This window comes from Etheostoma spectabile, chromosome 16, assembly GCF_008692095.1.
Source record: "Etheostoma spectabile isolate EspeVRDwgs_2016 chromosome 16, UIUC_Espe_1.0, whole genome shotgun sequence".
Taxonomy (NCBI): domain Eukaryota; kingdom Metazoa; phylum Chordata; class Actinopteri; order Perciformes; family Percidae; genus Etheostoma; species Etheostoma spectabile.
In genome coordinates, this window is record NC_045748.1 from 11,998,376 (window position 1) to 12,011,980 (window position 13,605).

Genomic DNA, 13,605 nt, shown 5'->3' on the forward strand with positions numbered 1-13,605 from the left:
ACCGGAACACGCCTCCTCTTTTTGCTGAACCACCCCTAGGAGTGCAAGATCATTCCCTAATTTACCAACGTGAATCTGTGGAGGGAAAAGTCCGCTGTGCGGCAGGTGCCGAATTGGGATGATACATGTGTCTGTTTCCAAAGTCTTTTATTTGCGCTGGGTGCAAGATTTCCGCTCTAGCCGCTGGCCACTCCCCCTGAGGGAGCACAGCTCGGGACCAGAGACAGAGAGGGTCAAAAAAAGCAGCGGAGCTTTGGCAGCTACAATGTGAAATACACCTCAGACCCACAAATCTATTTAATAAAGCGAGACGTCTCGGTATGTGTGTGTGTATATGTGTCTGTCTTTGGGGGAAGGTAACCTGCACGTCAAAAGCAGTCCCCACATGCAGAACGGTACGCTTAACAGCAGCTGGGAGATGGGGGGGGGTTACTGGCTTTGACTCCAGTAAACTTTTTCCTGCTTTTAACATTATATGATGGCTTGATATACCAAACTAACTTTTCTTTACTCTCCTGGAGCACCAGCGGACAGCTGAAAGGAACATTGCAACTGTTACACGCTACGTAACGCTGGCTTTTCCGTGTTTATTATTTTGCTTAGAGAAAACTCAATAAAAAGCCATTTGCAAACACTAAATAGCAAACAAAAGCAAGACACTATATTGTATTAAGTTGCTGTGAGCTGTACATTCACCACCTCTATACACAGCCAGAACATAACGTAATCTCTAAGCTTTCTCCACAGCGCTAGCTGTGGAATGCAAGAAAATCTCAGCGTGGAACCAGGCAGACACAGCAGTTTTGATCAGAATCACCCTGGATCTGGTTAATTCTACTGCTAACTTATAATACTAATAACATTGTCGTTGCTGGTTTATTTGGAAAATTTGTCGTATTACTACAAATAAAGTGGCAAATCTGTAGAAATCTAAAATGATTTGAGCAGGAGAGATCACATTTTTCACATGTTGCTGAAATTTGCAAATACCATACCATCCTTATAAAAATCTTTAAATCTGACTAGGCTTTGCCTGTTTGCATCTATTCTAGTTGGAAGAAATATGATAACGACAAAATGGGGCTTGAATGGAAACGTTAGGGAGACCCAAATGTTTTCTAACTTGCTGCCAAATACGTAATAAAGCTGAGAGTGATGTTGAAAGACAAGAATTATTTTAAGATTCACACCAGACCACATCTGATGACTACACCAAAAAAGTATTTTCTGGCAGCTGCCTAATAGTAAAATTGTGAATTTGGCAAACCCAAGCCTTCGTTGGAACGATGTCTTTGAAGGAATCTCTTTTGACGTCTCGGAGCTTTACCAGCCTAAATAAAGGATGTTATATACCTATAAATAGATTGAAAAAAATGATTTAGGCAGATAAATTGTAAGGCACTGGGAATCTAGGGAGAAAATTCATTTTAATTTGAGTCAAATTAATACCTAAATACTCAAATCCAAATCTGACAATAAAAAAGGGTAATTCTGAGTGACCGGGCCAAGGCATTTATAGGAAAGCCCTCTCTTTTAGTTAGGTTCAGTTTATAATGAGAGAAAATACTAAATGTTTGCAATATATTCAAAACATGGGGAATGAAATGTATGGGGCTGATAAGTATAACAATAAACTGACAAGTCGTTAAACATTTCAAGTAAAAGTGGAATTAGTTGTCCAGCAAATCTCTTGAAAAATTTCAACTAGGTACCCATCAGGGCCCAAGCCTTTCCACTTTGCATGGTCCTAATTGCATCCGCAATTTTGGTGTTCGAAACAGGGAGCTCTAATTCTGCTTTACTGACTGCACTAATTGTGAGCATATTTAAATGGCTAAAAAAAATATCCATAACTTTATTGTCTTTAGGAGCTTCAGATGAATTCAAATTTGAATAAAATGCCTGAAATGTATCATTAATTTTTACAGGATTAACTGTATGTTCCCCATTATTTTTCATTATACACAAGATATGTTGCTCAGATGCTCTACTTTTTAACTGGTGGGCTAAAAGATGACCCAACATTTCCCCATGTTCATACATAATGCCGCATGATTTCAATAACATTCTTTTAGTTTTTTTCTGATGCCAACAACTCATACTTAGCCTGAAGTTTTACTTTTTCTTCATAAAATTCTGGGCATGGGGAATGTCTATCATCTGTATAGCTTTGATCAATCTTTCTTGCGCTAAACATCTGCTTTTATTTATATGAGATAATATTCCCCCTAATAACAACCTTCGGTGTCTCCCACAAAAGAGGTGGAGATACACCATTGCCTCTAATAAATTCAAGAAAATCATCAATGGCTGATGAAATCATTTGGCTTCTTTCAATAAAGAACTGTCCTATCTCCATGGAGTGTACTCCGCACTTTTGTGTAATAAAGCTAGGTCTAAGGGAACGGGGCATGATCCGATTCCATTATAGATGAATTTTTTTAACCAAAGTCAGCTATGCACTATCAATGAACAAATAATCAATTCCTTCATACCAAATGCATGGTGTACATGGGAAAATAAGAATAAGTTTACAATACAGCCTACCTGATGCATGAACATTGACAATCCCTGGCCATTTTGGAGGGAGAATAAATTTTAGATTGGAACGATCCAAAGATGGAGTAATTGGGGGCGCCATTAGCACTGGCGCCCCCCAGGGGTGTGTGCTCTCCCCACTGCTTTTCTCCCTCTACACCAATGACTGCACCCAGGGACCCATCTGTCAAACTCCTGAAGTTCGCTGACGACACCCCGTCATCGGCCTCATCGGGACGGTGATGAGTCAGCCTACAGACGGGAGGTGGATCAGGCTCTCTGGTGCAGTCAGACAACCTTGAGCCAACACGCTCAAAACTGTGGAGATGAAGTGGACTTCAGGAAGAGACCCCCCACTCTTTTCCCCATCACCATACTCAACAGCCCTGTGTCTGCTGTGGAATCCTTCAGGTTTGGGATCCACTATATCCCAGGACCTGAAGTGGGAGCCCAACACAGACTCCATCATTAAAAAGGCCCAGCAGAGACTGTACTTCCTGCGCCAGCTCAGGAAGCTCAACCTGCCTAAGGAGCTGCTGTCCACTTCTACACAGCCATCATCCAGTCTCTCCTCTGCACGTCCATCACTGTCTGGTTTGGATCTGCCACCAAAAAGGACCGGAGCAGACTACAACGGACAGTTAGGACTGCAGAAAGGATCATCGGTGCAAACCTGCCCTCCGTCCATGACTTATACACCTCCAGAGTCAGGAAGCGGGCAGGAACCATCACTGCAGACCCTTCTCACCCCGGACACAACCTGTTCCAGATTCTGCCCTCTGGTAGGCGCTACAGAGCACTGTTCGCCAAAACCAACAGATTCAGGAACAGTTTCTACCCACAGGCCATCTCTCTGATGAACAGCTGACTTCTGACCCACAGTGTCAGGCTCAGTTCTGGTCAATAACACTGTAACACGGTCTCTACAGCAACTGTATCATTCCCACTCTCACATCTCACTTATTATTATTTATTCATCATTCTCATTTTTCCACGTTCATAGTTCATACTGTTCATACTGTTTATTGTAATATAATAACAAATACTATTTAACCCAGTACCTTGCACTACGCACATTTAAAAATTGTATTTCACTGCCATCATGCCTCTATTTGTTTCTGTTTGAGTATGTATATATTGTGATATATTAGTGTGTATATTCTGTTTTGGTTGATATGTATTGTAAGCACAGTGGAGCAATGCTCCAAAGACAAATTCCGTATGTGTCCTCATACCTGGCGAATAAAGCTGATTCTGATTCTGATTCTGATTGTACCATTCAGATCTCCTCCAAAAATTAGAGAATGGGAATTGAGACTTGGAATGAATGCTATCCCTCTAACTACAATTCTAACACAGTTCCACTGAAAAATAGTAATGAAAGTTATTCAAGTCATCATTCTTGTTTAGCAAAGCCATAACATGATGGCCAGAATTGCTATTGGCCATTACATTTTCCATTTTTGTTCCAAAACCCATTATATTTGCTGAACAAAAATGAATGTCGGAAGGCAGTCAACATAAAGGGAAATAATTTTGCATTCCTGTTCATCTAATGTTCGATTGAAAGGAGGGATGTGGAATCTCTCATTCGGGCCTGAAAAAAACAATGCCAAAGGACATCGCCACTGTGCACAAACGATGTGTTAAACAATGATAATATTAACATTTGAAGCTATGCACTGCTTTCATGGGGAAGGCTGTTGGAGTGTGCGGTCACATCCAAGTGTGGGCTGTAAAAGATGGCTGGGTCTAGTGTTTGTAAAAAAATCAAATGATATTGGCATTCATTTGGGGACATTTTGTTCTACACTTCCTTTTGAGGCATTATCCAATAAAGTAGTTGTAAGAGTTTCTAGATGTCGTGCCGGAGGACCATTACTTCATGTACATTTTGTGGTTTATTTTCTTGTATACTGAGGCAGTAAATGGCTCCATCCCTTTTCAACTTGCCCCATCCTGTCTGATTACAACAACTGAGATGATCGGTGACAAGACGAATAACCCTGGTTTTACAACTAATGCTGCATTGTGAGAGTATAAATCCAAAGCCACATCTGAAACATCTGCCTATAAACTATAGACTTAATCCTTCATGCTGCATTCATGATATTGCTCTATTAGGTTTGATAAAGTGAGAATCAGTTATGCTTTGTTGTCCTGGCAAATGCATTATGTTTAAATTTAAATCTGAATTAACTGATGTCTTTTACACATCTAGCAGATACGGTGCAGAGTCAGCATTCATTTGGTGTTGTTTTTGGCCACCTGGTGAATGTTTTCTTAAGCCCAACATTGATGTTCCTCGTAGCTCTGTTTTTGGTCTCCACCACATCCTAAGAAAACTTATCCTGCTCTTTAGCTGCTAAATGCTCCACAATGCTTAACCAGCTATTTGTTAACCTTTCTCCCCTTCCAGCACTGAACAACAGGCAGACATACAAAAGACTTTTACTTTTTTTTTCTTCTGAAAACAGCTGCCTACCATGGCAGAAAGCAATGCTGTAGGACCAGTGAGAGTGATGCAAAAAATAAAAGGGCTGGAAACCAAAGACAAAGAGCTTAAAGACGCTCTTTACTAGGAACTGCAAAGTCGGGTGATAATTCTCTGTGGGTGTGTCACAACAAGCGAGCCCTTTCAAATTACACAGTACTTTGATCCATAAAAATATATTGATAATAGATGCTTTAAACAACCCCTTTGTTAAGATAAGGAGATAATTGCTTTGATTGTTAAAATAAATGTTTCTAGGGGATGGTTCAATGCATCCAGTTTGACTGTAAACTATCTATAAGTATTTCATTAGCACGATAAAAGAAAATCTGGATTTTATGGAGGCAGATTCTACTTTTCCAGTTTCCCCACACACAGCACGACTCATTTCTGCCTTCATTAAATTTAAACTTTGCAAGTGTTGCTTGTCTATCTGTAACATTGTCACCTCAGCTGTAAACACTGGCACTATGGCAACAGCATGAAGTGTTGATAGACAGGAAGCAGCCCTCAGAATAGCACACACAAACCTTATGAGAACTTCTACAGTTTAGGAATTCAAATACATGTTGAGAAACATTCATGCATTGGAAACAACTCACTTGGCCTATGCTTCCTTTTTTGGGATCCATCCAGATTTTCTGTCAGTTCTGAAATCTATTTCTGTGGTGCTTCTCCTATTTTAGCAAAGGTCAAGGTTCTATAAAGACCAATAAAACTCCCTAATTCCACATGCATTCTATTTTGTCACATTTTTTAGCAGCTGGCGCTTAGAGGAACACATCCTGGCACAGTCCAGGCCTAGATGAGATACAAGCACAGGTGTATTTTTAAAATGCCCTCCTTATCGCATCCTTATATTTTCCCTCTCAGTCCTTTCCCTTCTGTAGTCTTCCTTCCATGTGTCTGTCCCAGTGGAAATAGATACAAATGGTGATAAGGAGCCAGATGGGAGCAGCGCTATGAATCCATACTAGAGGCAGTAAAAATTTAGAGGTCCATTGTTAACTCTGGGGGGAGATATTGATTGGTGCTGTGTGTTTAGTGAAGCATCAACACTGTCACACTAATAGCAGCCAAGGCTGACTCATAAATATTTTGCCTTCATCCTGACCTCTTTCAGTATCTTCTAATCTAATTAAATGATGGTCATCTGACATTCAGTGCAGTCCTAGGCCTCATCATAACTGTAGCTAACATATTAGTTTTTTAATTCTGCTCCTGAGGATATTATGTAGATGTGGTAGTGGTACATTTACAAGAAATAACTCTGGGGTGTGATGCAGTTGATCTAAACCTGCAAAATGAAGCAATGTGTTTCTTTGACAAAAAAAAAAAATAATCTAAGAGAATATTCAGGTTTTTCTCACATAGACCACCCTCCTCTGGCTCAGTAAATATTATTTTATTTACCTTCAAAGGCCTCAATTCGTCATTGTATTATCCTGATGCTTTGAATCCAACTTTTCCTTATCATTGTATTTCTGATAATCAGTCAAATTAATTACAATACAAAAACATTTTAGGGAGAAAATAAAGTATATTTCTGTCTACCAATTTGCTGTATAAACATAAGGGAATTCATGGATATTTAAAACCCATTGTGAGATGATGCAATAAAAACAGACAAGGGATTCAGAAAAAAGGACATCTTTCTTTTTGGTTTGAGTTTGAAGCTAAAACAACAACAACAACAACAACAACTGCATTTCAGCAAGTTGCATCAGTAAAAGACCATTTGGAGTTCAAAGTCAAATCCTAAAATTGAACAAGTAGGCGCTTTTCATGGTCTAAATGCTGGTATTTCGGTTTGGATGAAATGTGACATAGTATGCACTAATGAAGCGATGGAAACACATTTGCAGGGTGGGACATAGCTGCAGGCATTGTGATAAAGCCCCCTTTGCAAAGTTCATTCATAAGACTTCAGTCCTTGCTATCAGCGATGTGAATGCTCCCCTCATAAATTAGAGTGACAGGAGGACGGCTTGACGGGAAGGAAAATATAAATTACGTTGCACGTAGTCTGTCTGTTTATCCTGTATGTCAACAGCCTGTTTGTCTGTCTGTATACACTAGAATTTATTTCAATTAGGGTTCGGTACCGAAATCTGTACTTTTTTGGGTACTGACCAAATAATCACATTAAAATCAAATGGGGACACATTTCGGTACCGCGCACACACATACGCGCACGCGCATGCACACACGCGCATGCACACACGCACACACACACGCACACACACAGAGTGTGTGTCCCCTTGAAGTCAAGAACCATTGGCATACAGCAAGTCTTCATACTATTAAGCATACCCAACTGTTCATATGGGTATACAACAACGTCTTCGCTGTGTATGGCGGCTGTCTATCATAGCAGACAGAGCACAGTACTTTACTAGTCTCTTTATGGGCATCCCAAGCTGATGAAGCCCTTTTACAACCAACCTGTGTGTGTCCCAAGCTGCCAAATATGAAAAGTAGTAGTCGGCACCTATAGCCTAACTCTGAAATGGTGTTTTTAATGACCTTGGTCAAAAAAAGCTTCCTCTATGCTAGGATAAAAAGGTGCATGCAACATCTAAAATGAACCCGTCACTGGACTCCTTATTGCTCATCACAACATCTGGTGTATTAGCAAGCAGGTGTGAGAAGGTATCAGATTTGCTATTGCAGTGCTGAAACATTGATGGTTTTACATAAGAAGTTTTGTACATTCTTATCGGTCCTTTCTGCATGTTGACAGAGAGAAAGGATATGCCGGTTAAGCGGTTGCAAATGTCATTACACTTTTCAAAACTCCACGCAAACAGGTAGGTCTGGAAATATTTTTACAACTGAAGTTGATTTTTTTGTTATTATAAAGGGAAAGTGCCAAAAAAAGGTAACGGTGGGTCCTGGAACCAAATTTCAGAAAACATGCGAACGGTACCCAATCCAAGTTTCAATCAGTGTTTCCTGTACCTGTCCCCATGTCGGTGTGCTCCTGCGACATGTGCTGGCTCTGGTGTACCCATTCGCCGTTGCACTTGAAGAAGATTTGAAGAGCAGGCCGAGCTTGACACCGGAGTTTGATGGGGTTACTCTTGATGATGTAAGCATCAACAGGCTCCTCCAGGAAGTGAGGCAGTGTCCCAGACTGGCCATGCTGCAGGGATTCACCTCGGGGACCTGAAGAATTAAATGAGAATAAAATGAGACTCAAATGGTATAACTGGACAAAAATGGATGCGAAAAGTGAATTATTAATCAACGGCAGCAAAATGGAGGGTTGAAACCATCTCAGATTTCTTAACCCTGCAGTGAAATGTTATTTTCAGCACACGCACAAAAACACCTGAAAACTAGCTCTCTCTCTTACGGCCCCCTCAGCTTTCACTATCCCTCACTCTCTAGCCCCCCCCCCCCAACCAGGCCCAACTAGCAGCCATTACTCCTTACAGCGACGTCTCCCGCAAACAAATTGTTTTGGAGCACAACGTGAGAAATACCACAACAACAAAGCATCACCCTATCCCCACAGTCTGTTCACCGCCACAGCATTACAATGTAATAATTTAGAGAAAGCCAACAGTAAAACAAATCCTATTATTTCATATTTTAAGTAGTATTGATAAACCAGCAAACACGTATGGTAAAAAATACAATCTTAGTTTGGTTTTAATGATTTACTTTTTTGACCTGTGAGTGGGTTTTTTGACCTTCCGTGTGAAATTTGACGCACTGGTGGCTGGATGGTAACAAATAGCAACGCAGAAATATAAAACAGATTTGTTGGATGGGGAGAAATACGGATTTTATGGGACTTTTAAGGGGAACCAACAGGACATCAAACATTAAGTTTTTGTTTTCCCCAATGCAATCCCACAATGGCAATGGGTGTAAGCTCTTTTCTGACAACCACTGTGTATTGGAGTAGTGTAACTCTGCACCATAACCAAATATGAAAAATTTCCTGTTCCTAAAACAGGAAAAAAAATCCACAGACATCCTTTCATCAGAAAACAAAAAGTGATATAAATTACTGGACTAAACATGTATTTGAACTTGAACAAAATAGAGCCATCCTAATTTTGATCAGGCAGATCTACAGTAATCCCATAAAGGCTTCTTTGAGCTCTCAGATGTTGGTGTTGAATGAAGCCGGTCAATTTAGTTGAAGGAATCACAGACAACACACTGGCAACACATTTACCAGGCATTATTCCCTTCAACCCGTGCCCGTCTGAGGTGTGTTCCAGTCAGCACACGTCTTGCTACTTCTAAGGCCCCGCTAGTGTAATTACACTCTGACTAATCCCCTAGTTTGCTGCAACCTCTTTCACGCAAGTGTGAAGGGTTAAGTCAGGCAAACCGTCCCGCGCCCGCCCCTCCCGATGCCAACTCCCCGCTGCACACTGCATGTTTCTCCCCAGTGATGGGTGTACCTCTGAAAACACCATCAGGATTAGAGAACCCACTCTCTCTTTCTCTCTCTAGCTAATCTAATCCCCCTACCTTTCCTGCCGGATGTCTCCTGATTGAGGGGAATAGATAAAAGACTGTGTGATTCCCTGGCTGTGAAAATCACAGCCAGTAGCTCAGTGTTCCCCTCCCCATCTCTATGACACATTCACATTCTCTCCCTCATTCCTGGAACTGAGGTTGAACAAAGAGACATGCTTTTAATTTCAAAATGACTAGCCCCAGGCAAGCTTTTCTTGTACAGAGTGCTCCAATTTGTTTTGCGCACGAAACATTGACATGGCGTGTTTGTTTCTGGATAGATGCAAAACATAGACATGAGCGTGCATACCTACAATACACAAACACGTAGCTGTCAAACAATGCCACATCCCTCCAAATAATGACTCATTTGTGTATAGATCAGGTATTATACTAATGCTTACCAACATGACAGTTTAATGCCACGGCAACTAATACCTCAAATATCAACATTACAGGAGCAAGGTTTAGTAAAGCATTACAGGCTTTATTTCACTTTCCATGGTACAGCAGCAGACAGATTAGGTAAGACACAGGGAAAGATACTCAGGTGTGATTTAACCTCAGGATGGTGGTGGAACATACTGCAGGACTGTAGGGGGAAAACACAAGCACTTAACAATCGTTGTCTTGGCTCTTGAAATGGCTGCAAATAGATCACAAAGTGCACCACCAAGCAAGTACTCTGCACCTTAGGGCTGCTTGATTAGGGAGAAAAAAAATAAATAAATAAATCACAATCACGATTTCTTGGGACAATATTGAAATCAATTTTTTTTTGTAGAACTTATTTTGCAAAACACAATGTGAATTCATTTCATACATAAATCTCAATACTCATATTTTTTAAGTTCTTCACAAAAGGACAAAACAGACGAGACATGCAAAACATAAAAATGAAAAAAAAAGAATAAATAAAAACAAAAAATGATTAACACGATTACTCATTGACTTTTGGAAAGATGTTGCATTGCATTGCACTAGAAAAAATTAACGGTGAAAACACCTAGAACTGTGTAATTTATCTTAATTATTTTTTGTTTTGTTGCCGTGTCCTGCATGTGACGGTTCCTTTCCCCAGTCTTTTTTCCTAACCACAACCGTCCCATTGTTGTTGTTGTTCATTTCCCTGTTGTTGTGTGCCACAGAGACCACAGATCATGTCCCTGCACGAGTTGTTGTCACCGGCCCGTGTGTGGCGTTTCATTTCCCCGTTGTTGCGTCCCCCAGACCAGCTTAGTGTCATGTCAGTTTGTGAAATGGTCACGATCAATCAATAAATCAAAATAACGTGACCGTTTCACCAACTGGCGTGAGACTGGGTTGTGACTACACACATGGAAATGAGATAACTGTAATTATGTGGGATGTGGCTCAAACAGAGTGTCGGCAGAACGCGGTGGCGTTGATGGAGCTGTGGGGTTCCTGTTTTCCATTCTAACATTCTCCGCTCATTTATATCACATGGTCGGGGCAGGGATGTTATTGGTTCATCTCGATGTTCCCGGGAAAGGTAGAAGACCAATATCTCTCCTCAATATGCTTCGCGGCTGTCATTCAGGAGACCGCTCTGCACCACGCTTCACAGTTTTCCCCGTGATCTACAACCAATGCCTCGGCCCGGCAATAACACACAAGGGGCACAGATACATCTCGCCCAGTTTGAAAGGAAAACAAGATATCACTGCCAAAGGGCTGAGTGATGGCTCTATCAGACACCCGCTCTCTTTCTCTCTCTGCCTCTTGGTCCGTCTCACACATAAACAAACTTTTGTCCTGGAAATGCGCACCCATAGTGTGCCAATACTGATGCAACCTGGAAGGGAAACTCACAAACGTTTTCCTTACATATAGCAGACAACAGACACTCCATCTTCTCACATGCAACATTAGAAGCAATGGGTAAATGTCAGTCCATCCAGGATTTTGCAATGTTGCGATTCAATTCAACCAATTCATCCGAATTCAACCAATCACCGCGACTTTGGTGCGACACGCAACAACCAGAGTTTCCCACAACTTCAACCAATCCCAGCAGTCCAACATGCCAGACTTTGCATCAGTATGTGACTATGAGAACCAATGATCAAGCAGGAGTGAGAACGGGTTGACGTCACACGTACGTCGCCAAATTCATGTCCTTGTTTCTGATATGAAGACGAGATGCGTGGGACTCTAATATCTCACATTCACCAACAAAACGTACAGCGAAAGACCGTGTAGAACATTTCAGACCGTCCTGCCAACCTGTACACGTTTTAACCTCAATGTACTGTACGCTCTAACAACAAACATGTTCAAATTCAATTAATTCAATATTCAATTCAATCAATTATTATTTTTTGTCATAAATCCACCAGCCATTTTCATTTGCAGCACCCTCAGCCTTATTGGTAAGGTTACTAGGAAAACAGGTTTCCTTTTTATTTTTAAAGAACTATACAACAACAACAAAATCGCAACTCTTTTGCAACTTTGTCTGTCTCCCGCAACTTCATTGCAACAAACATTCAAAAAACATTGCAACTTTTATTGCAATTTCTTACAAAAAAGCCCACAGCATCAGGCATTTTGGGCCACAACAATCTCAAAAAAAGACCGCAAAATCCTAGAGGGACTAAAATGTGGTTCCTTTGGTCAGTTCAATGTATTTAGAGCTTTGAGTGGAAATTTAAAAGAAATGAGGGGAAGAGAGCCCCTGGCTGACTGGACATCTCTGGTAAAGCTTTTGGGTGTCAGCACAGGTTGTTTCAGGCAGGGAAAGATGACTCTAACTCCAGCGCACTCGTCATGATTTGGAGATATTGAAAGCAGCAGCCAGGCTGATGTTTGCCAAACTCTGCTCCACTTTCAGCACACTGCCACTCTGTATCTTGGCACCCAAACTGCTGTGCTGTTTCCAGCTAAAACGCTGGCTGATCCAATCGTGTCCTACAGAAACACTTCCCGCTGCTTTTTGTTCTGTATAGAGTACAAGCAATCAGGGTGCGTACACCATACCCCATGTCATCAATTTTGCAGATGGCATGGACCTTCTTTCCAATCTTAGAGCTCAGACTCGAGATTGTGACCAGCTGACTAACTTCACCCAGTGATGCAACAACCCGTGTCTGGTTCACAATATCACGAAAACAAGGAAATGCAGGTGGATCTCAAAACAAGACAACTCACTGTAACACAAATTTACTATTGGTGTTGAAACAAAGTGCAATAAAACAGTTTCTTGGGTAATCTTTTAGATTGTCTGGCTTTGCCAGACCTACCTTCACAGCGCTGTGGAGGGGGGTCTGGCTAGTCCACACAGCATCCCAGGATGGGAAAAAAACGTGCATTGGTTTATTGGCATTTCTTTAAACCAATCATAACCGTCTGGTGGTGCTAATCTCCGCACAGAGCCACTGCAAAATAGCACCGGAAAGGAACTTGTTTTAGTGGAAAATTCAAAGAGTTGTTTTAGTCACGCGAAAGAAAACTCAGATTGGACAGATATTCTAGCTAGCTGTCTCAATTTACCCTGCAGAGATCGGAAGAGCAGTTAATCATAGTCCTCAGAAATCTACAAAATGGACATCAGCGAAAAGACATGCATCCGGCGCAATTTCCTGCGACACCAGAGCAATGAGGAACTTTGTGGATATAGACTGTCTTTGATAATGAGCTCTTAAAGCCATCACCAACCTGTACAACACATCCCATATCCTGCACAAAGCCTGAATAGATCCCTTACAGCAAGCAGCTCCACCTCCTGTGATGCAGAACTGATTGCAGCATGATCCTCTTTGTTTAAGAGGCTGTTGTCTTCTGAACCTGATCCTGCTGCCTCTGCTGCGCTTTGCAGGAAGGAATTGTTAATACCTCTTTAACACACAATCCCCTTGTATCCATGGGGTACTGAACACAAGCTCAATCTGACTGTCCTTTCGACAATTTTTACAAAACAATTAGTCCTAGGTTAATATTCGACTTGCAGCCAAGTGTTGCTTCCTTAACAGGGTTGTCATGTTTCAACATTGTTACAAAGGGTTGTTGTATTGGTGTTACGGTCAGAGGCGGACTTACCATTAGGCAAAGGTAGGCAATTGCCTTAGGCC

The 13,605-nt window shown here is 41.3% G+C and overlaps 1 protein-coding gene and 1 long non-coding RNA gene across 2 annotated transcripts in view; both read right to left on the bottom strand.

Annotated features, from left to right (window-relative positions):
* LOC116704220 (netrin receptor UNC5D) overlaps positions 1-13,605 on the bottom strand; it is a 202,641-nt gene that overhangs the window by 66,727 nt on the left and 122,309 nt on the right. The window contains exon 2 of the mRNA XM_032539517.1: positions 7,994-8,200. Coding sequence (XP_032395408.1) covers positions 7,994-8,200 — 207 coding nt within the window. The remainder of the gene's footprint in view (positions 1-7,993; positions 8,201-13,605) is intronic.
* The window catches only part of LOC116704237 (uncharacterized), an 11,801-nt gene continuing 9,227 nt past the window's right edge, over positions 11,032-13,605 (bottom strand). Inside the window, exon 3 of the long non-coding RNA XR_004335627.1 lies at positions 11,032-11,042. This is a non-coding gene — a long non-coding RNA (uncharacterized LOC116704237). The remainder of the gene's footprint in view (positions 11,043-13,605) is intronic.